The following is a 24085-nucleotide window of genomic DNA, read 5'->3' on the forward strand; positions in this document are numbered from 1 at the left end:
ATGGAATATTGCGTTTTGAAGCCCTTAAATCGGAGCTACAAGTACATGTCCCTAAAAGTGAGACTCCTCCAGGTTCTGACTACCAATGTTAAGGTCGATTAACCATACAAATTATTCTGATCTTATTTGTTTACAATTTAGGTTAACATTGCTTTGCGACTAAGTGGGTTAAAGTCCTTCCTGTAAAATATGACAATCGACGCATAAAAGTTCTTTAAAAACTGTTCCAACTTAAATTATCCTTATCCTTATAACTAAAGAACACGATAACACGATCTCCGCTGTTATGGCCGATCCCTATAGCCTAAGTTTGTAACTTCTGCCTACAGTGTACAAAATAAAATAAAATAAAATAAAAGTTTCCGGTTACAAAATTATCATCACTGTTAGATAGATTTGTGTTTTAAATTTTTTACAACTTCAGTAATTTACCCTTACAACTTTTCGTAAAATTTATATATGGAAAGTGTATATAGACTTCGACTATATAAAGTATATATATTCTTGATCAGGATCAACAGCCGAGTCGATCTAGCCATGTCCGTCTGTCCGTCTGTCCGTCTGTCCGTCTGTCCTTCTGTCCGTCTGTCCGTTTCTACGCAAACTAGTCTCTCAGTTTTGAAGCTATCTGAACGAAACTTTGTAGTTAGCCTTCTATATACTCTCACTCGTATATATGTCGGAACGGGCCGGATCGGACGACTATATCATATAGCTGCCATAGGAATAATCGGAACATTTTTACAACAAAAATTTTAACTTTTTCAGTTTTCAATAGAATTGGATCAAATTTGAGATATAGCCATTTTACTATACTCTTCAATTTTGTAAAAAAAATTTATGAAAATCGGACTAATATATCATAAGCTCCCATAAGAACGGTCGAGAAATTAATACAATTAAAAATTATAACACTTTCAGTTTTCAACAAATTTTCATCAAATTTGAGGTATAGCCATTTTATATTAGTCTTAAATTTTGTGTCAAATTTTATGAAAATCGGAAGACTATATCATATAGATGCCATACAAACGATCGTTAGATGTGGAGCAAAAATGCAAATATGTGACTGTAAAACTGCAAATATAATATGTATAGGTGAATGAAATGAAAGCAGGTATTATTTCATTGTTTTTTAACACAAATATATATAATTTATATTGTATGGATACCTAGTCATAGAAGTTCTATCGGCGAGCCGAAGTTAGCTTCCTTTTTTGTTATTTTTATGCATACTTAAACAATTCAGAAGTCGACCATAAAAATGATTTCTAAATGATCTCTAATGATTTATAAAATAAGATTTAATATAGTATAGTAATTGTATATTTAGATATGAATGGTATATGCTAACCAATCATGACAAGCAAATATGAATGCTTTTCCATTAATAACAGATATAAGTACATATATTGTTTTAAATATTGAAATGAATGGTTCAGTTCTCGTGGATAAATCAATACATAAAGATGGGCCGCATTGTTGTTGTCTGTTTGGTTACTGTCTGCTTGGTTAGCGGGGTAAAAAGTCTACGAAAGAATCATAGAAAACATAATTTTAGTAAAACTGTATTTATAACAGGTCCATTCCCTGGTGGAGTTCACCAATATCAAATGTAAAACTATGGATAGCCAGTTTAGCGACTTTGAAACTTGTCGATTAAAGTCAGTAAATCGAACCTACAAATACGTTTCTGTAAAAGTGCGGCTCTTAAAGGTTCCGATAACCAATACTAAGGTATTGTAATTTAACTTTTAAAATTAATTGTAATAATTTATAATCAAAAGGCTTATGCTTTAGATTAACGTGGCATTGTACAAGCGACTTAATGGGCTAAAGCCCTTCCTGTACAATGTGACCTTCGATGGATGTAAGTTTTTGCAAAGCAAAACGTCTAATCCGGTTGCGAGATATTTTTATGAATTCGGCAAGGATTTTTCCAATATAAATCACACATGTCCTTATGATGTAAGTGATCAATTCCCCTACATGAACTCTAATTGAATTTTGATTTTTATAGCATGATCTGATAGTGGATAAGGTATCTGCTACGGATATGAATCATCGCATAACCAGAGTCCTGCCATTTCCCGAAGGCAGCTACCTGTTCCAAAGTCACTGGTATGCGTACAACATTAAGAGGGCTGAAGTTGGACTTTATTTAACTCTTTCATAAATATTTCAAAATGTTTATATTGATTACTTAATCATATATATTTTATTTTATGGTGTATGGTCTTCCTCCTGTAAAGCACAATCTTAAAAGTGTTTTAAAATTCGTTTAAGTTTATCGAAGAAATTGTCCTATTTAATTTTTAAAGGTGAAATTAATTTTCTATATGAACGAAGTAAATATAAATTGAAATAAATATACTTCATAAATGGTCTATATAATAAACCTTTTAAACTGCTAAAACTATAGCTAGACCTGCTTTGAAATGGCCAAATTGCCCCGACAGATGTTTCGACTATTGATAAAATAAAATGGCAGGAACCGTTTACAACTTTCGACCGTTTTACAACTAACAAAGGGTCACAAATCAAGTCGGACCGAATAGCAGTCACAGGGGGTTGACGCCGACACTGACCCCGACCCCGACCCCGATCCCAACCCCGGCTCTGGATCGTGACTAACCGGAAGTCGCCATGTGCAAGAATTCCGCCAGCCACCAGCAACCCCGACTCCTAATTCCGCCCAGTTCCCTCATCCTTTCACTACTCGGGTTGCCTGCAGTGTTGCGATTTAATTAAAGCGCCATTAAGTCAGCAATTAACAACAACAACAATAACAAAAACAACAACAAAAGCGACAGCAACAATAGCAGCAGCAGCGACAACAACAAAGGGGCAAACAAACTTAAGCGCCCTGGTATTTATACCCTTACCAAGGAGTATTATAAACGTAAAGAAAGTGATATATTCTAGAGCATTCCTGACATCACAAAGTGTTTTTACAATCCATAAAAATAGATATTTAGATAGTTTTTATAAATATATTTATACATAAATTTGACATTAGCTTAATATATATTTTTTATATAGCCTACCGCTGTGTAAAATTAAGGTAATTAAAATTTAGTACAAAAAAGTTTTTTTTAACATTGTCAAAGTTTTTATCTTTATTTTAAACACCTTTGTAAGGATTTTATTCAATTTCACATTAGGCTGACGTAAAAAAATAACATCCCAGGGAGATTCATGAATTAATAAGGTTCTTTAAAGACCTCTCTCAAATTTGTAAGATTCTAAATGTAGTTCTTCTTTTTTTTTGTTAGATCATATTTTAAATGAGTTATGCTTTCAATTTGGTGGAAAATATCATATCTAAATTTAGGTAGCACAATTTTTAGTTTAGTTTTAGTTTTTTTTTATATAAAAGTTTAGGACTTTTCACACATTACTATTCAAAAAAGTTATATTCGATGTTTCCTTTAAAATAATATTATTTTAAAATAAATTTAATAAATTAAAAGAGATGAATGAAAAAGAATTAATTGTTTTATATCCTCAAGAGTATCCTACATTCTTTTAGCCAAAAGTTTACCTCCGTTTAGGTGGCTTTTCCCTTTGTTTTGGCCCTTTTCATTATGTTTGCTTTGCTTTGTTGCTGCTGGCGCATTAAACTCTTTTTTAGCCACGTTATCGCTTAGAGAATTCATTAGCAATTGCAGGGGGACATTCATTGGGTCTACAAACCATTTTGCATATCACAAAATAAAGCGAAATAATAATAAAAAACAACGTTGAAAGCCTGCCAAAAGGACTTGTACACACACAAATGCAAAGGAAATGTTGGGGAAAAGTTGCAACCCTTTGAGGTTTGCCGACAAACTGCATCTGGCAACGCAACATTTTCGCCACAGTGGCCGGAAAATTAAAAAAAGCTCAGGTATTTTTAGCCCTAAGTATTTTAAACTTATTTAGAGAAAAATATTTAAGGGGACTAGAAATTCCTGAATTTCAAATGAATATTTCGAAACCTTTCGGTCATTTAGCTAGGGAAATTATTCCATAAAAAAATTAAGTTTATTGCAAGTTACATAATTTCATAAAAATTAATAAACTTTTAGAAGTAAAAACTTAGATTCTGATTTAACCCAAGTAGTAAAATAAAAAATATGCAATAAATTGTTTGGGCTCATGAGGAAATGACAATTTCAAAGTGTTCACCTGTACAAATAAATTAAATACAATATGAAAATAATTAGTTAACTAACAGTAAACGTTTAAAAACTACAAACTTTTCGCCTTTGCCCGTCACTCTTGCAAATCAACTGAAACGAACAAATATTAATTCGAAGCACATGTAATGAATTTTACATTTTATTAACTCTACTGCGCAAACAATGAGCAAACAACAATTAACAACTGCCACTAGGATAAAGGACCCACCCACAAAACATTTTCCTATATGTAAAATTTCAACTAATTTAATTATATTGAAATAAATGCAATTTAATTAAATGCACGCATGTCGGTCTGTTGACTTTAAAAGCAAATATTCATGAGTGGCACTGATTTGAGCAATTGTTCTTGGAGGATTTTATGAATATTAACAAAATGTTTTAGTAAACAAGAAGTAGTAGTACTTTTAACAATAAAAATAGAATATTAAATATAGTATTCATTTAGTTTCCGAACTCAGCATATTTGAAATGGAGAAAAACAAATGAATAAACATATTCAAAGTAAGAGCATACTGAATGAAAAGCTCTACAATATAGGAAATTCCCTGAAATTCCTTAAAATTCCTTGAAATTATGCGAATGAGAGAGTCTGGCTCCATTGTTTGGATTATTATTTCGCCTTTTCATTGCTTAGCATAGCAACTAAACTCGAATTTTTGGGTCTCCTCCGGGGGTATGAGTGTTGGGGTGTGTTGCCACAGTACAAAAAGCACATTAAAAACATGGAAAATAAAATAAACCAGCCGCTGCCGCTGCTGCCGTTGCCATTTTCCACTTTTCCCCCTAATATTTGACTTTGTTCTTGCTGTTCCGAAAACGAGAAAGTTTTATTAGGGGTACGTGTCAGGGTTGCCATGTGTGCGGATGTCGGGGGGATGGGGGTGGGATATTTAGGGTTAGCTTCGAATGAACTGAAACTGTCAAAAGTGCACATTCCGCTCTTGACATTTTTCCAAAGCGCAGCTTGAACTCTGGCCCCTGGAAGGGAGAACGGGGTGAGCCCGATCCGAGGGCTGCTGTCGCTCCAGCGATTGGCATTGAAAGCGCAAATGAAAGGGAAGTCCCCATTTTGAGTGGCACTGGCAGCTTGCGATGGAATCCCAGGCCCAGACACACATCCCAGGGGGTGGAACCAGAAAGTACCAACGCCAAGGCACGCGTCCTTCCGCCCCCCGGGGGTCTCCCTCCCCTCCCACTCTCCCTCCATTTTCCTGTCGAACAGTTAAAAAAGGCAAAAACGACAACGAGGCATAAACCCAGAAATTTGCTCTCTGTACGTTTATTGCTTTTAAATTTGCCAATTGTCGAATCTGGCGAGTGTAAGTGCATGTGGGTGTTTACACAGGAAATAATTTAAAGGATTTTTAAGTGGGTAAATTATATTGCAGATTATATTACAAAAAAAATATCTTTTAAAAGCAGAGCTTTACAAGAAAAAATAACATAAAGGAGTGTCTCTCATATTTAAATTGGTTGCATTTCCTTCTGCTCTAATTACGCTCATTTGAATTTAGAGGGACAAAAAGAAAAGACTCTCTCCGAGTGCTTAGCTGGAGAACTCTCTCGTTCGCTACTAGGCACCTAGCGTGTGCGAGAGAAGATCTCTCTAAAGAGAGAAATGATTCAGGTTCGAACTGATCCTTTATTTCGTTTTTTAGTTTAAAGTGACCCAACTCTTCAAGTTCTAATTCATAGCCTTGCATAAGATATTCAATCTAATTCTTAACCCAATTTGTTATCCTTTAAAACGTACTTAATTATTTCCTTAAGTGTATCTGATTTCCCCATCCGATGTGGGCCTGTCCGTGTAAGTCTACTGCAAATTGCTTATCAAGCGAACGCATGTAACAGTCAAACTGAAACTGAAAAGAGGGCCCCGGCCTCAACCTCGGCCCCGGCCTCAACCTCGGCCCCGGCCAAAGCAAAAGCAAAATCAGCCCTTAATTTGGCCAATTTAAAAATGGAAATCGATTCCCCCGAGTGCCAGGGATGTGTCAATAAAATGTGATTAACAAGTTGCTGCACAAAATGCCAGGACATGGCACTGCAATCGGATAATGGTGAAACTTTTGCCCGACATTCATTCCCTCCGGCATTTGTCTTGTATTTGGGGGGAGCAACTGCGAATGCGTGGTGTTGTGACTTTTTTACTTCAGTATCCTTGCAGAGCGTGGCGAATTATCCTTTCATAAGTGACAAATACGTCCACCCTTATCAGCGACGGCTGCTGCAAGTAATGAGGTTTTATTCCAAACCAAGTGACTCCCGGGTATCTGGTCTTGGTAATTTGCAATAAATATGCAGCATACGACCAGATCTACAGCTCTAGCTCCTTTTCCAGCTCCATCTCCACCTCCCAAAGCTCTGGCACAAGGATAAGGACTAAGGGATGGTAACAGTCCTGTGGCAATGTGTAAAGACCCCTTCGGTGAGCTCTTAAATTCCAGGAGTGCATTCTGAGGGAAATTCATCATCACCAGCATTCATCAGCTGACAATGGAGGAAATAAGCTCCGCACTTAATTAGAAACGATGAAAACTCCGCCAGTTCAAACAATTCCAGATGCCAAATGATAGTTTGTAATTCGCCAGCTTATGGCAGCTTACGTCGCTTATACTTTTCGCAATGAATTGCCATTGAAATGCGATATATGTGTATGTACATGTTTAATTGCTTGTCTCAAATTATGATTATGATCTGTATTTGAGCAGAGGTAAATTAATCCCCTGGTAAATATGTACATCAAACTGCAGATGTACTTTAAACTACCAAACATGCTTAGTTACTCCTCTCAAATTATCAGAACTAAGCTTAAGCAGAACCAATTTAATCAAAGATTTAATACATGCAAAATAGACTGCTTACATGTGCTTTTGTTTAATTCAATTTGATTGGAAATAATAAATGTCATTACTCTTTTGTTATTAATTGTTTAATTAGGCTAAATCAATTTTTGAATAATCAAGCCTGCATCAAAATATAAATATCTCATGATGTTTAATTTGTAAGCTGATACAAACAGCATTAATTTAAGCTCCTATTGGCATTTTATATATTTCACTTGTCCATTGCACATATTTAATTACTATTGAATACATTTTCTGTTTGTGACTTACTAAATAAAGGCCTCGAGGCCATTATTAAGGCTTATTGAAAGACGGAGTATGTCATAAATATGTTTAAATTAAATTTCAGACACTTGAAAATTCAAAGACAAGAAATGTATCTGTTGAATTTCTGCATGTCCTAATAACTCAAGGATAGTTTGACAAATTAAAATATATTTTCTTGCCTTTATAGCACTTTACCAGAAACAAATATATATAAATCGAATATAACCAATTAAATTCCAAGAAACTTGTCAATTTCCACAACACTTTTAATGTTTCAACTATAAATTAATTCCCATTTCAGATTCCAGGGAAATCTCTGTGTTTGTTTCTTTTTAAGTTTGATAAGCAACACCTCAGATACTGCCAAAATACATTTTCTGCCTAAGCTGAAGCACTTCCACTTAACACCCAATATCATTTGTCTGAAATCTGCTAAAGGTGATTTTTTCCGATATGCAATTATATATATATAATATATGTACTGCGAGGGCTTTGCTGATAAATGAGAATCTTTTCCTGGAAGATTGCAAAGCCAAGAGAATATCGGAACTGTATTGTTTTTGCACCGCCGCGGCGTCAGGTGTGAGTCAGGTAATCTTATCGCGGCATGAGATTGCCGTTTGGGGGGTTTCTTTTACTTTGATTTTATTTTGCACTATTTGGCTGGCGCTTTTTGCCAGTTATGATACCCCGCCACAGGTGCGATAAGCCCCCGTTACAGGCAACAAAAGTTAATTAAAAGCGAAACGCTTCTGTAAACAATGTCTCACCCAGCGAGCGGCGTCCTATAAAAGCGAGGGCAGAGACCACAGCTGACATCAAACGAACCAGAACCTTCAATATGCGCAGTCTTCTGATCCTCTCCGTCGTCCTTGCCGTGATCCTCGGCGGACACGCCTACAGCTCCAGCTGGGGTCGTCGCAACAGCAGTGACTACCTGCTCTCCCAGCAGAGGGAGATCCGTAATCCCATCAAGAACAACTACTGGAATGTGAACGTCGCTTTCCCACGTGCCGTAAGTTGATCTATTTCGAAAAGTTCTTTATTAAAATGTACTAATTGAACCACTGTCTTCATCAGGGCACTGTTAACTACGCCAACATCTCGGCCATCTTTGTCTACGACAACTTCAAGAACAGCTCCGGCGCCGCTCCCAGTCTGTGGTCCGGCGGTCCTGGTTACCGCTTCGCCACCATCAACCTGCGCGGCCAAGTTGGCCGCGGCATTGACTCCACCGTCGAGATCTGGGGACGATAAGTCTATAGTTGGGAATATGCAAATAACCGAATAAAATGAGCTAAGATATCAAATGGAATAGTAAACAGAAATGGATTTTTTATTTCATTTTATTCAGCAAGAGAGGATCCAATTTCTGTAAAATACCTGAAAACGAAATTGGAACTAAAGTCTCACTTTAAGTACGAAACTTGGTTTCTCTCGTATATTGTTATGACTTTGTATTATGTGTCATATTTTCTCTATCGATATTTCTGTCTCCATCTCTCTCTTAATCTCTCCCTCGATCTCTTCTTCGCTTTGCCTCCAATGTACAAGCCAAAGCGAACTAAGCTTTGTTTTAGCAGTACCCTGAGGGAGGTTTTTGTGTAATTAAGATTTACTTTCAAGTGCCAGAGATGTAATTAGGGCAGAATCGGAATGAATATTATTATATATTTATTATTTTACAAAAAATGAAATTAAAGCAGGAAAGATACTCTTAAAATAAACTATGACTTGAATAACAACTCCCAAATACATATACATATTAACCTACATATATTTAGAGAATAGCCTATATAATAAAGCTCAGGCATAAAGATGTATATTGGGGAATTTTGCAAATAAGAAAGATTTCATAAAATTGGCAATATTAATAGAAAAAACAACAGGTTTGTGTTTTAAGCTCTATAGTTTACTTTCCGCGAAACTTAAGTTAGGAAAGTCGTTTTATATGAAATTATTTTTATAATTTTAGGCAAAACAACTCATCTATCATAAATTTTAATGATATAATATAATAATAAATCTTTTACAAAATTTTTAATATAGAATGAAACTAAAAAACAAATAATAACTTATTTGTAGAATGTCGCTCATAATAATTTTATTAATCATTTGCATTATTTTTTTAATGCAGAATGTAAAAAGAATACATTTGTCTAAAATATATAATATGTGGGGAATTAAGAAGTGAGCCCCAAGTGGATCTAGTTGTGTGTTTCTATTATTTTTTCCCATACTGTATGTGTGATACGTGTATGTACTTTATATATTTATTAATTATTATTTATTATTAAACTTAATATTAAATTACCGAGCACGGACTGTGATGTAAGTTGAATAAGTATCTTAAAACAATCGAAATCTATTTATGAAAGAGTTAAATAAATGTTGACCGCAGCTCGCTTGATACTATTGACATACCAATCGGTTTTGAACATGTACCTACCCTTGGGAAAGGGCAAAGTTTTGGTTACACGTTGATCTACAAACTGAGTAGACATTTTATCCACAAACAGATCATGCTAAAACAGTTCTGTTAGAGATTGTTTAAAGGACTTAAAAATATATATTACTCACATCGTAGGGACAAGGGTGATTCAGGTTGGAATGATTTTTAAAGAAATCATAAAAGTAACTTGCAACCTGGTTGGATCTCGGATTTTTTACAAATTTACACCCGTCGACTGTGATATTGTACAGGAAGGGCTTTAACCCATTCAGTCGCTGATACAAGGCAAGGTTAACCTAAATAAAAAGGAAAAATCTAAATAAAAAAGCTAAATATAAAGTTGTGTAAAATACCTTAACGTTGGTAACCGGAACCTTAAAGAGTCTCACTTTAATGGTAACGTATTTGAAGGTCCGATTCACGGATTTAAGAGCACAACACTCAAACTCGGCGAAATCCTTATCCGTAGATTCACATTTCAAATTTGAAAACTCCACAAGGGATTTTGCCTGAAATTCAGTTAACATTATTAACGTGTTCTTTGGGTTTTTAAAGAGTTTCTACCCCGCTAAACAAGAGTCCAGCCAGAAAACAGACTACGAGCAAGCGGACCATCATTTTGTATTGATTAATATACGAGAACTGATTCGATTTATAATTTAAAAACCCATTTAAAACAATATTTCCGTTTGTAATACAAAACACATTTAGATTTACCTCTGTTAATAACCCTGGAACTTGTTCATTCGTATCGAACTATTACCGTGCTAATTAAAATTAAATTTCTAAAATATAATTTGGACTTGGGATTGCATTTACAAACAATATTTAACGATCGTGTTTTATTTGCAGTTCTTTAATCAGAATGTACATGTTCATACTTTTGAATATGTGATTTATAAATGAGGTTTTTATTAAACAATTATTATCTGTGTATTTAGGGTATTATGTTTAGGGTATTAGGTACATGTGTATATATAAATATTTTATAATGAAACTAAGATTATCTAAAAATCACTTGAAGTTTAAAAACGCTTAAATTTGTGTCCAAATTAAAAAATGTATAAAAAACTGACAGAAAATGTATTTTTATTTATAAAGTACAATTTTTAGATAAGTTTTTAGGGGTTTGAAAAATAGTAGTGAGCAATTTTGGCATTTTTATACTTTATAGTCTATTAGATCTTAAGTTGAATTCTAACCTATTAAAAATTTCTGAATTATTGAAAGAAATCTAAGCAAAAACTGATTTAAGTTTATCAAGTAAAAGTTTAATTATAAATATTTAATAATAAATGAACCAAATGACGCCTTCTTTTTTAACTGTCTGCATTCCAGACTTTGACTTATCAGAAGACTTAAACATTTTCCTATCATTTGGAATGTCTGATTCTTTTACATTGTTTTTCTTACTAGTTTTTTTACTTTTTTAGCCAGACTCATCCCAGTTCTGGCACCTGTGATAAGCCACGTTACAGGTAAACACAACTTAATTAAAAAACCGATTGGTTGTGACTATAAAAGGCGAGCGAGTGAGAGATGATACTAAAAGTATCAACAACAAAGTAAGCAACATGCACAGTATCCTGATCTTGTCCATCATCTTGAGTGTGATTGTCACCAGTCTGGCTTATAGCACCAAATTTGGAGAACCCTTTGCCCATGATCTTATTCTGTTTCGTCGAACGGAGGTCCGCCACCCTCTTGATAACAAATACTGGAATGTGAAAGTGGAGTTTCCATGCGAGGTAAGTTCGGTAAATTACTGCCTTGATTTTTAATCTAATTTTTATATAAAACTATTAAGGGCTTTATCAACAACTTCACCATCTCAGCTATTAATGTTTATGACCACTTTGTGAATAGTTCTGGAGCTGCACCCAGTTTCTTAAGAGGCGGTGTGGGTGCCAGCGAAGTCACCATTAACCTTAGTGGCCAAGTAAACCGCGGCATCAACTCCACCATAGAGATATGGGAATTTTAGGGAATCTAAATTAGATGCTGCTGACATAAACTGGTTAGTACTGAACTTAAATAAATCAACTAACATGGTTATCTAGTAAAATAAACAATAAAACTATCAATTTCATTAAAGTTCTTTGAAACAACTTTAACTATTCAATTTTATCTGTCTAAAACAACTATTTCCAGAGATTAATAATTCACAAATATCTAAAACTAAAAGCCCCTTAGGAGTCTTTCACCGAGTAATCACCCGAATACAGTGATATCTCCATTATTGTTCCCTTTCAATATAAATAGCATATTGATATGTCTATCCCTGGCCAACTTTGCATATTCTCCTCGTATTAGCCTTGGGTCAATCCCAGAAACTCCCCCGAAAAGTTTAGCTTTGAGTTTTTAGCCCCTTTTTTGGGGGCTGTTACTCTGCGGGCACAAAAGGATGAAAGTCTTTTTCCCTCCTTTTTTTTGCCAGCCAGCGGCGTAGTCATCTAGCAAAGGAAAACATTCAATATTTAATAAATACGGAGGGTGTGTGTGCTGTGTGTGTATGGATAGAGGGTACCACAAATCCTGTGGATCCCCAGACAGACTGTTAAAACGGCTAGAGGGGCTAAACCAAACCTAAAACCCAACAGAAATGTTGAGAAAAAAAATGTTAAAGAAAGGAAAACCCGGGGGGAGACAGACTTATTGGCCTTGGCTCATTGGATTCCAGATGCAGGGTGTAAAATTTGTATTTCAAATTGCCAAAAGAGTAGCATAGAGTCTGGGAGCGATATGTTAAGCTGCACGGTCAAAAGGATGTGTCGGCCGAGTCCCTTTTTTATTTTCTCTCCTTTTCTTGGGCTATTTCCTCAGTTTATGTATCGAATTTAAATTTCAATTTTAAATGTCTCGAGGCCATGGGGGGGGCGGGCGAAGAGCTCCCAATCCCAAAGCCAGCTTCGGCGGTAAACATTTACACACGAATGTTTGAAAAGTTGTCAACGAAATGTTTCACTTAGTTAATATGCAAAGCGCGGCCAGGCAAAGTCCCGGATATGTTTACGGATACGGCCACGGCAACGGATACAGCCGGATGCGAAAGGATATGGGGGGGGGTGTAGAAAGGATATGGCGGAGGCTATGGCAGCTGCACTCGCTGTAAGCCCCGCTCTGAGTAAGCGAAAGTCCCACGTGCTCTCGTTCGATATAAAAAATCGCCCCCCCAAAAAAGTCACGTAACTGCAGTGCAGCAGGCAGAGATTTTCCTGTACAGGACGCGGTGCATCCGAATTCGATTTGTGCTCCTGTGAAGGAGAAGCCTTCATCGGTTCCTAACCCCCTTCCCCCCTGTTGATCCCAACTTTAAGACCCGGTAAATGCGGCTGCTTCCGGCATCGCATTCACTTGACATTCCTCATACGCCGCGTGGCCACCGCACCGAAATGCCTAACGTAAGCCGCTTGCCGGCTAAGCTGACCACTACACCAGTGTCCCCGGGTGACCAAGCTGCCACACACACACACCCACAGGGTACCCTGTCTGTGAATACACACACCACCCCACCTCCGCCACACCATCCTCCTGCTGTCAGCGGCAACAGCTTGCCGAGCAATTACTTCGGACTGCCCGGAAATGTCGCCTGAAAACCAGCAGCGACAGCAGTGGCAGCTGCTTGGAGCAGGTCCTGCCGTCGCACGCCCACTCCGCCCCCAAATTCACACATCCTGGCATATGTCTGAACCCTGGCATCTGCTTACACTGGCCAGCGCGGTCAAGGATTGCATTGGTCTGACCGCCTCAAATGGGATTTCAATTAGCAGGCCAAGGCCCCACACCCAGCCAGCGATTTTGTTGTCCAGTGTTGGGTGTGCTGTGTAACGTTTACACGGACACTGTTCAAAATTGGGATGGAGTTTTATAATATTTAAGAGAATATTAGTAGGAAAATTATTTGATTAAACTTACCATTAAGTAATTATATGGAAATTGGATCCTAATATGGAAGAAGAGTATCCCAATGTTTATACATAAATTTAATAAAAATGTCATAATAAAAGCTTAACCAAATTAAAAATAAAATTCGAAATAAAAATAATACTGAAATTGTTATAATAAAGCATAAACTAATTAAACGAAATATTAATTAGTTTAAAAATAGCAAAAATCCACTAAAATAACTTTCTTTGCACTCTTAAAATGTTCACTCTTCTTTAACTCTTTTTTTTCAACTATAAATGTATTAAAATTGTCACAATAAAAGCTAAACAAATAGAAAAACTTTATTATTTCAAATATAAATAACAAAACTAAAGCAGAATATTTGCTATTCTCTTAAATTTGTAGGCATTCAATTAACTTGTCATAACAAGAACTAGAAAATCATAAAAATATAATAATAATTGAAATAAATATAGCAAAACTGCAGACGAATAACAAAATTTCAGCTTTTAAAATATTTACATTTCTTTCCCATTTTAGATATGCACTAAAATTGTCACAATAAATGCAAAGCAATTGTCATAAGAGAGGCTACGAAAAAATAAAAATAATATTAATTAAATCAAAAATGTATTCAACTGTAGTGAATACATTTATTTTAGCTCCTAAAATGTTTACTATTTACTATTTTCAATGAGATTGTCATAATAAAAGCTGAACAAATTGAAAATATCATTCAATAAATTAGAAACACCTTTTAGACTTCTAGAAATTCAATTAAGATTGCCATAACAAAAGGTAATAATAATGTTTGAAATTAATATTAATTAAATCAGAATTAAGGAATCTAGACTTGTCTAGAACATTTAATCTTCTTCAAGATGTTACAAATTCAATCAATTTAAGAAAATTAAACATATAAAAACTTAAAATCAAAATATTTGTAATGAAATTGTTAAAAGCAAAACCTAAGGATCTCTTAAATCCTTTTCATGAATATTTTTATTAATCTAACAATTTGTGTTCAAATTTGTTCTGCTTTCTTTTTGTATCACATTCGGTTTCGCAAATATTTTTCTCTCCGTGCACATTTATGGACGAAGACTATGGGAGAAGAGCCGAGGTGGTTGTGCCCGGGGGACACATGACATGGAAGGGTGTTGGACACGCTGTTAAGGCTGCTGAAATTGCTGATTTGCCGTTGTCCCTTGTCCGTTATCGTTGTTGGCCATTGGTTCGTGGCCAGAAGCAGCAGGAGCAGGAGCATTGATTTTTAATAAATAGCAATTTGGCAAACCAATCTGAGTTGTGATTATTTTAGCTGGCAGCACGTTTCGGCCAGGTGGAAAAACGCATTTGAAATGTGCAGCCAGCGGAGGGACATGTTGAGGCAGCGCTAATGCGCCAGTGCCACCTCCATTTGCCCTGGAAAAGGTAATGAAGTATTTATGATCGGCCCTGATTGCATGTGGTGTGTGGTTCTCATATGGAGCTATAGCTATAGCCTCGCCAGAGGAGGTGTCACCTCGCCACCTGCATTCGAGTTTTGACAGCCGCTGCTGGGGATTTGTGGCATAACAGATTTTGAGCGTCTAAATTGTAGAACGCCACGAAACTGGACGGGGCAGGCAGGACGAGGCAGGAGGGGTCAGCAGGCAATCAATATTGATGAGGAGGCAGTACGTTACAGTATGCATTCGGCCATTTTTGGGGCTAAAGCAAACTTAGACCGCAAATGCAAACATTTCGGCTTTTTGTGGCACTTTTTTATGCTCGCTTTTTTGTTTTCCCTGCGAAGATTTATTAGGCCTTGGAAAAGTCAACGTTCAATTGATAAATTATCTGCATGAAATGTTGCAAAAATAAATATTTATCGCATTAAGTTGGTGAAAAAATACATTTAAAAAAAGAAACAAGAATTGGGAACAGTTAAAAGTTTAAATAATTATGAATAATTATTTTTTGTACATACAGGTATTTGTTTTATTAATTTTTCTGGCAGGACAAGTTTTTAACTTGTATGTTGATAGTATTTGTATTTTAATTAATTATGCGAAATTCTAAATTAAATACCAAAAGGATAATTTAAAAAAAAAATGGAGAAAATATTATATATTTAACGTTTTGTTTTAACGTTTTTGTTTATTTAGGAAAGTTGACTTAAAATTTAAGGTAATATGTTTTTTTTATGTAATTAACTATTTATTATTATTATTATAAAAATACAGATAAACAAATTAACTATAAATAATTTAAATAATAAATTACATAAAATGTTTATATATACATATAACAATATATTAAAAAAATACTTAGTCTAGCTTTTTCAAAAGGCAATATTAAATATTCATATGTACATATTTCATAAAATGAAAATTATATTCAATTAGTTATAACATTAAAATGTTACCTTACAATCAATGATAAAATTGTCTCCGAATTGTTATTTTTACTCCTAATTTTTAATCCGAATTATGTATGCGCAATGGTTTCAGTCTCCGCTCGTGTTATGTAGCCTTGCTTTTCATCAATGACTCAAACCTTATGTATTAGGTATTCTTTTACACACCTAGATGGTGCTTTTGAACGTTAAAAGTTCATTTTACAAGATTTGTTCAGTCCATTGCGTGACAGCTAGATGGCGTGCATTAGGTGTATGAATTTGATAAAGACCTATCGATAAATTTAACTTAGTTCTCCACACAGGCAACGATTTAATTTCTGTCTAGGGCGCCAGTGTGCAATATTTTTTACTTTAATCTATAGGGAGAAATAAATTAAGATAATATGTATTCCAGAAAACTTATATTATATTAAGAGTTTCCTGAACTGACTTAGTTCTAAAATTTTATTTTCTAAATTTCTTTGCATTTTATTTGTTTAGCTTTCTGATATTTTCTAAATATTATTTATTTTTCCTTCATTATAATTTATGAGCACTTCCACCCAACTGCTGCTTCTTTCTCTTTTCGTTGATGAGCAACAACCCCGAAAAATGCCACGTTTTCCCTGGGATACATACACACTCGCGCACACACACAAAGCGTCGCTTTTCCTTTGTTTTGACCACTCTTCTTTGTACTTTAGTCACTTTTGTTGTTGTTGTTGTTGCTGATGTGACTCGAAAAGATATCTTTCCATATGGCTGACTTTGAATGGAAACGGTTTTTCCTCGGTCTGTCAAGAAATTGTAATGAATAATGAAGGCGAGGCAAAAACGAGGAAGAGAGAGGCTTTGAAATGCCAGACAGAGTTTGTAGAGTTTTGCAGTTTTTGTAGAATTCAAAAAATTAAGTTCAGCTTAAAGGCGATCTTAGCAAAAGCAGGCACAACTGTACTTGTTCTTCGGACAAAATGGTTTAAACTTGAGAGCAACACTCTATAACAGACACTTCAACTCCGTTTTGTAATTTTATTCGTAAATTTCTTGATATAACTGCCAACCCACTCGTCCGTCCCATCAATCAATATTCCGCCAAAAAGTCGCCCCTTTTCGTTGCGGAAAACAACCACCCACCACCGCGACCACCCGAACTCACCCAAAAAATGTGCTGGAATCGAATCGCAGTGCTCGGCTTGCCGAATCCCCAAACCTCGACCAATGGCAACTGTCTGAAGCTTCGGGAGTCTTCGGCTCGCCTGGCCGTTGGCCAATCGGAAGGCGGATGCCCATACGCCCACCAAAACCGACCAATCGCAGGGCTTCGCTGGCTGCAATTCGCCGCACGGCGAATGCTTGCGTCGGCCAGGCATCGGCAACCGGTTTTCGCTCAACTCTGGTGGTTGTTCGTTTTTGCTCTCTTTTCCCTCATTTTTTACTGCGTGTTCCGTTGCCTGCCCTTCGTTTTTCCTTCATTTTCTTCTTCGCAAACACGCGCCCGGTGTTGCCTGTACTTTCTGCTGCTCCGACTTCCATTTTGAAGAGGTCACTATCAGAAAATTAAGGTGTATAAAATATTAGGTTGTTCGGAGATTTTATGTATTTTATAAATGTTTAATTTACATAATTAAAAGACAGAGTAGTTTTAAAATTAATATAAGCAATAACTATAACAATAATAACTTGGGAAAACATTAAAGAAAGTTTTTTCGGATTAAGGGTGGATTTTCCGATTATAGATCGAAACCCATTTTAATATACATATGTACATACTTTTTTAACTTTTTGCTAAATTAACATTAGTAATGTTATACCAATATTAATGTTAAATTATAATATAATGAACCAATTTGTAATAAATTATTTATTTTTCTAATAAATATTCCTATGTTACACTGATACAAAGGATTCTAGATTTCTTTATTAAATTCTTAATATAAGACCGAAAACTCGAGAAATAAAATCTATCTTCGTTTTTTTAAAAGCAAAACAGAATAATAATCTTTACATTAGGTATAACAGCATACAATTTTGAAAACACCACAAAAAGTACTAATCTATAATTTTAAAGATTATATGTTTATTTATTATTATTATTATTATAATTTCAGTCAGAAGTTCGCAGTGGCCATATAAAAAATATACATTATTGATCAGCATTAAAAGCCGAGTCAATCTAGACATGTCCGTCCGTCTGTCCATCCGTCTGTCCGTTTCTACGCAAACTAGTTCCTCAATTTTTAAGGTATCTCTATGCACCCTTGCAGTTAGTCTTCTATATACTCTCACTTTTATATAAGTCGAAAGTCAGATCGGACGACTATATCATATAGCTGTCATAGGAACGATCGGACAATTAAAAAAAAAAAAATTATAACTTTTACAGTTTTAACAGAAAGTTCCTATGAACAGTAAGTAACTATGAGCAGTAATTAACTATAATCAGTAAGTATCTGTGACCAGTAATGTATGATTAGTTGCTAAATTTTAAATCCATTTCTAAAATTACAGGTTTGCAAATTCGCATTGCTCTTCTAAAACCCTATAACTTTTGCTTCGATTTAAACAAAACTAAAAACTCTTTTTAATATGAATGCGAAAAAGTTACCAAAATGATTGGAAATAATGATAATCACTGTGTTTCCAAATACCTGAGTCAAATCTGCGACAGCACAGATAATCGGAACCCTTGATCCTATATTTAAATCTAAAACTTTAAATTTTTGAGTTAAACTAACTGAACGGAAATTAATTATTAGTAGTTATGACTAATTAATTATCATCGATTTCTTATTTGGTACCTTGTCTATACTTCTTGGTTTCTCTTCATCTCTAAAGTTAAGTTGCAATTATCTTAGTCATAGCTATTATTTTTTTATGTCTATTACAGAATATTTTATATATTTGTTCATATACCTTAATATATAATCCACTTCACATGGTTACAATAATGTTATATTTCCACTTTTACTAACATCAAAATCTAACTGAAAACTTCACAAAAAAAGTATTTAAATTTAGAAGAACCTACAAAGTACCCACTAAATTTAGCAATAAAAACTTCGCTTCTCCTTTTATAATTTTCTCCCAGTGCACTGATGCACTCTAATCTCAATCCATTTCAAATCCAAGAGTGTTTTTGACAGCTTCCTTCAGAGCCATCATCCTGGCTGCGCCTTCCTGTGGCGTCACCTGGCCTTTGGATCTCCATTTTTCGGTTTTTTTTATGCTCGTCAGTCAGCCTGAATTTGAGAGTCTTTGGGTCCGTGTTCCAAGAGTCTCTGCTTTTGCCTTATTTGCTTTTGGCCCTGACTGGCAGGCCATAAAATGGCTTCTCCGCCCCCGAACATTCCCTCGATTCGTTTCATGTCGCCCCGGTGGCAGTTACAGCTGCGTTACTGCGGCTGCAAATTACCATTTTTAACGAATGGAGCTGTCGAAAACCTGGATTTATAGGGGCCTCCAGTTAGGAGAACGATTTTGTGTATGGAGAGGAAGGCCAGCGGAAACTGGAAGTGTGATGTTAACATGAGCAATTTATTCAGAGGTTAAGCGTTTCGATAACACTTTGAATATCATGAATATGAATTTGTAACATACTGATATGATAAGTATTTGATAGGAAAATTCGGCTTTTTGTATAAATATATGATTTTTGTGTTATTTTATACATTTGTAATTCTAGAAATTCTTTACCTAATTTGGTAAATATTAATTTGATATTTCTATTCCATTATTAACCTTAAATTAGACTGAATATAGTAGGAACATAATAGATCTTAGCCTCTCTTAAATACTACAAATATTTGCCTACACTTTTTTAGAATAAATCCAATTAAGAATACTTTTAACACAAATTTTATGAAATACTGGAGACAATCATAATAAGGATTTTCCAATTAGTATCTTCATTTAGATTTAAATTCATAGTTATCCTAGTTCAAAATTTAAAAAATAAGCCTAAGTAACACAATTTTACAATATCCAAGAACAAATTATGATATATACAGTTTAATACAGTAATAACACTCATTTTTTTAATTAATATTTTAATTATGTCCAACAAGAACTTTGCAATCGTTTTAAAAATGTTAATGTGCTTAAACCATTAACTAATGAATTAACAACTTAGTTGTTTGGCTTACAGTATTAGCAAATTTCAGAGAAATAAATAAAATAATAAAGTGGGATAAAAAAAATACTTCAAATAATTAAAACAATCAATTTCTACTTTCCACTTACTCTAGAAAACGCCACAAAGTGTGATGACAAAGTGTAAAAGTGACATTTCCATTATGCTGCATTATGGCCATCAATTACAGTTATCGCTCGTCCGAACGCACATAATAAAAAATGGCGTCAAGCTTGAAGGTCAGCGGGACTTTGCCACCGCGTGACGTCACACAGCGCCAGACAAAGCACACACAGCCACACCTACACACACACACACACACACACACACACGCATGGCAACCAACTGTAATTTGACGAGAAAAAAACAACTGTATTTAATCGGAGCAAAGGCAGCGGTAATTTTTGCGCTTTAATTGAAAACAAAACGCGCAATCGAAATGCCAAAGCGTCACGCCAAAAACACAAACAAAAAGGAAGCAGAAAACGTTCTAAATTTAAATATTACCCAGATGCGAACGTTCGAAAATATGTTGTATTTATAAATACAATAAATGCGGGCATTTTCAAATGGGGAAAAGTGCGAAAGGAAAATGGGGGAAAAAGCGGGGAAAGGGTGAAAATTGAAAGGTGCCGAAGTAAAGTGCATCAAAATCGAATTAACTTAACTTAATAATCGTCATAAATGGCGCCAACATCGCCACCTACACATACTTATACACCACCCTCTCCCTACGCTTTTGTCGCCCTCCAGTTTTTCATTTCATTTCGTTTTCGCCATGCTACGTAATGTGTGAAAAGCGGCAACGTAGCAAGAAACTGAAGCAAAGCAGTAAAGTGCGTTGGTGTGCGAGTGACGACGACTGACAAGATACTCGGCTTTCGAACTTAATATTTTATTCGAATTTCGAATGCGAGATTTTCACACAACACACACACATACACGTGCATAGAAAAACGCATGCTCTCGTGAGCGAATTCGCCGCAATTTAAGCCGGCTGTTCGGCGTGTGTGTGAGAGAGATTTCGAAACGGAGAGAGAGAGAGGGAGAGTAAGCGAGTTCGAAAAACGCGGAAAATTTCATAAGCTGCTGCTGCTTCTTCTTCGCTTCGCTGCGCGCCACTTTTTCGTTTCGTCGTCGTGCCGAAGTGAAAAGCGGCAACAGTGCAAAACACACACAACAGCGCACACACACATGCATACACAGCAAACCGATGATTTTCAGCCCCAAAAAAAGCTTGAAGCTCTCCGCCAATTCCGCCAATGTTAATTGAACGTTTCGGGACAACAGCAAAAACAAGACAAAAAAACAAGGCAAAAAACAGGCCTCCAAATGGCTTTTTCGTCTCGTTCTCTGTGTTTCCCTTTTGTTTTTGCCTCACGACTTCGCTAATTATATTTCGCCGCTGAAAATCCAGCTCATTTTTCTATTGTTTCCCCCCTCCGGCACCTGAAAGTTGTGTGTCTGCAAAGTTTTGCTTTTGTCTGTGCGAATTTTGCCCCAAAATTGCGGGAGTTTTGCCATTTGAAAGGCGTTTTTTGGGCCGACTTCTCCAACAGATTCCCACTTTCACCAACATTAGCTCGAATAGAAACTTGCGCGTTCCACAAATGACAAAGAAAAAAAGAACAACTCATAAATTTGAGGGGCATTGTTGGAAAAGCAATGTGGAAGGCGGTACAGAGAAGTTCATAATTATTTCCTGACTTCTTAATACAAAATGACTGGAAACTTGGTTAAAATTTGCAAACTCAATCTGAAGAATATAATTAGTTAATTTCAATAAATAAATGAGGATGATCTGTGGACTTTTGTTAAACACTTTCTTAATGTCTTTTTAGGCTAACTCTCAGTATAAATTTAGTTGTTTTTTCCTTCTTTGATAAAATTCAACTACTGTAGGCACCTTTTTAAATTTGAGAAACTTACAAAGACCTTATTTTTTTTTTAAATTTTAAAATAAAAATGCTTTCAGCTGTTGTAAAACTCTTCTCCCAAACTTTGGCTTGTTTAGATATTTTTTCGCAACGATAATTTATATTCTTTATATGGTCTGAAATTAGCATTTAACAAAACATATGATATTTTATATTTAAATCAAATTTTATATGCTTAAAGTGTCCCAGAAGATACATAAATCCTTAAAGTTTACATAATATTTCGCAAGAGTATATTCAAAAATACTATACGTACATATGTATAGGGTATATTGTGAAATTAAAACTGAATGCGACTTGAAAGCATTTAATTCAGAAATGAAATACTTTGACTTGACCAAAAGTTTACTTATTTTAACCATTATCCGTTGCTTTGAGTATTGAAATCCTTAAATCTATAAAATCGCAAAGACTTTCCCAATCTTAATCTACTTACATATATATAATATAGTAATATATTTGGAATGTATTTAGTATTTATTTACGATAGCAAGACATTACGTGCTGGCTTTTTCTCGGGCTTCCCCTCTTTCGCGTTGAAGGCCGATCGACGCTTCCTGGCGCCGACTAGGGTTACGATATCCGAGCCAGAGGAGTCGGAAGTGTCAGAGGAATCGAAGGTGTTAAAACTCCCCGAAAAGTTAGAGAAGTCAGAGAGCACCGGTTCAGGGACCTCTTCATAAATGGCCAGACAGATCTCAAAGCTCTGTCCGTTGTCGAAACCCAGCGGCACCAGGCGGTAGCCCAGGGTGAGCTTCACCTTGATTGGATTTTCCAAGTACGGGCAGCCGTTCCTGCGACACATCTTCCTCAGCACACCGTGGGACGCCACAAACGTCACATTGTCCAAGTCCAGCTTGGGTTTAGGTGGCTGCCTCAGCGTCGGAGTAGGTGGCCGCTCCTCGTCATCGCTCCCCGCGCGCAGATGCAGGCTAGGTGCCTCGGCCAGGTGGCGCGCCTTTTGCTCCACAATCCAGTGATTACGCATCCACTTGCTCTTCAGGCTCCACTTGTGGCTCTCCGCCTCGGAGGTCCTTAGAAAGGCTGCATGCTTGAAGCCCTTGTGCTGGAAGAATGCCGGCACGTTCTTTCCCGACATCCATGGCACATAGGTGCGCTTAAGGAAGCTCAGGATGTAGTTCTTGGCGAGTTCCTGGCATTTAAAGCCGTATTTATTAGCGGCAATGAATTTCTGCACAACCTTTAGCGGCATTAGCTCTGGGGTTCCTTCTATTGGAAGATTTTATATAATCCAAAGTCTTCCTTTTGCCTTATTGTCTCACTCACCGTCATTCACACCCACTGTTTTGTTCTCTTCACCAAGGGATTCCTCCATCTTCTGAGTTTCAGGCGCCTTAGATGAATTTCTATTTATGAAAACAAAAAAAATGATGTGACTAAATATAGCAATATTCCGGATTGAGAAGTTTATGCCTACTGGGTTAAGGCTATGAAAAATATGTATGTAGAATGTACACGCGGCCTTTTCAAAACTTGTTGCATGACTGATTGCAAGCTCAAAATGATGTATTCTAGCAAGTTCTTTGGCATTTTTGAAGGGCAATGGATGCGGTCATACTTTGTACTTTACTCTATTTGAAACAAACGGAATGGAACAATATTTGGAACAAATTTTTAAGCGCCACCTCTCTTCAACAGCACCTGAACGCAACTTTTCTGCACATTATTGTTTATGGCGGGATTCATAAATTAAAATATGTAAAAGAACTGCAAGAAAGCGTGAGAGGCAAACAGTATTAAATTTCTTATACATTTTCAGATTCCGCTCTGGAAATAATAAAAGTGTACACTTGCGTAATCTCTTAAGGCTATGGTACTTTTTAGTATTTTAATTTTAGGTCTCTGTCGGCTATTTGCCTCTCGCTCTCTCACTGCTTCGAAATAGTGTTTGTCGTTGACCGTACTGTACTTTAAGCCACCTAGAAATAAGTACGCCGAGCTGATTAAGGCTAATAGGCCAATTACTATCGTTGTT

The 24085-nt window shown here is 35.9% G+C and overlaps 4 protein-coding genes and 1 pseudogene across 5 annotated transcripts in view; 3 read left to right on the top strand and 2 right to left on the bottom strand.

Annotated features, from left to right (window-relative positions):
* LOC110189347 (uncharacterized) lies at positions 1-2176 on the top strand (annotated as a pseudogene).
* A 5931-nt stretch (positions 2177-8107) lies between these two features.
* On the top strand, positions 8108-8622 carry LOC110189604 (putative salivary secreted peptide). The gene is made up of 2 exons (XM_020959737.2): positions 8108-8315; positions 8381-8622. The coding sequence occupies exons 1-2, from the start codon at positions 8142-8144 to the stop codon at positions 8555-8557; spliced, it is 351 nt and encodes a 116-aa protein (XP_020815396.1). The 5' UTR covers positions 8108-8141; the 3' UTR covers positions 8558-8622.
* A 1047-nt stretch (positions 8623-9669) lies between these two features.
* Positions 9670-15506, bottom strand: LOC110189348 (uncharacterized; the record flags this gene model as incomplete). Its single annotated transcript, XM_086838503.1, has 5 exons — positions 9670-9825; positions 9881-10048; positions 10106-10254; positions 12561-12570; positions 15465-15506. Coding segments are annotated over 5 exons (525 nt in total), but the record flags the coding sequence as incomplete, so codon positions are not given.
* LOC110189349 (uncharacterized) lies at positions 11327-11736 on the top strand. The gene is made up of 2 exons (XM_020959391.2): positions 11327-11500; positions 11560-11736. The coding sequence occupies exons 1-2, from the start codon at positions 11327-11329 to the stop codon at positions 11734-11736; spliced, it is 351 nt and encodes a 116-aa protein (XP_020815050.2).
* Positions 15507-22545: 7039 nt separating the features above from the next.
* Positions 22546-24085, bottom strand: part of LOC110189637 (cell cycle negative regulator roughex-like) — a 41337-nt gene continuing 39797 nt past the window's right edge. Inside the window, exons 1-3 of one of the 2 annotated variants that reach the window (XM_020959782.2) lie at positions 23528-23677; positions 23377-23456; positions 22546-23316 (exon numbers count right to left, since the gene is read on the bottom strand). In XM_020959782.2, the coding sequence (XP_020815441.2) occupies positions 22571-23316; positions 23377-23456; positions 23528-23640 (939 nt within the window). In that variant the 5' untranslated portion in view covers positions 23641-23677 and the 3' untranslated portion in view covers positions 22546-22570. Of the gene's footprint in view, positions 23320-23376; positions 23457-23527; positions 23678-24085 lie in introns of those variants that run through there. The other variant, XM_020959780.2, reaches the window with a different exon arrangement.

The sequence above is a fragment of the Drosophila serrata genome, unplaced genomic scaffold (assembly GCF_035046125.1).
Source record: "Drosophila serrata isolate PLE 108 unplaced genomic scaffold, ASM3504612v1 contig_347, whole genome shotgun sequence".
Taxonomy (NCBI): Eukaryota; Metazoa; Arthropoda; class Insecta; order Diptera; family Drosophilidae; genus Drosophila; species Drosophila serrata.

Coding starts and splice junctions, on each gene's coding strand:
- LOC110189604 (XM_020959737.2), top strand. CDS start 8,142: ATGCGCAGTCTTCTGATCCTCTCCGTCGTCCTTGCCGTGATCCTCGGC. Junction 8,316..8,380: donor ACGTCGCTTTCCCACGTGCC/GTAAGTTGATCT, acceptor TGTCTTCATCAG/GGCACTGTTAACTACGCCAA.
- LOC110189349 (XM_020959391.2), top strand. CDS start 11,327: ATGCACAGTATCCTGATCTTGTCCATCATCTTGAGTGTGATTGTCACC. Junction 11,501..11,559: donor AAGTGGAGTTTCCATGCGAG/GTAAGTTCGGTA, acceptor AAAACTATTAAG/GGCTTTATCAACAACTTCAC.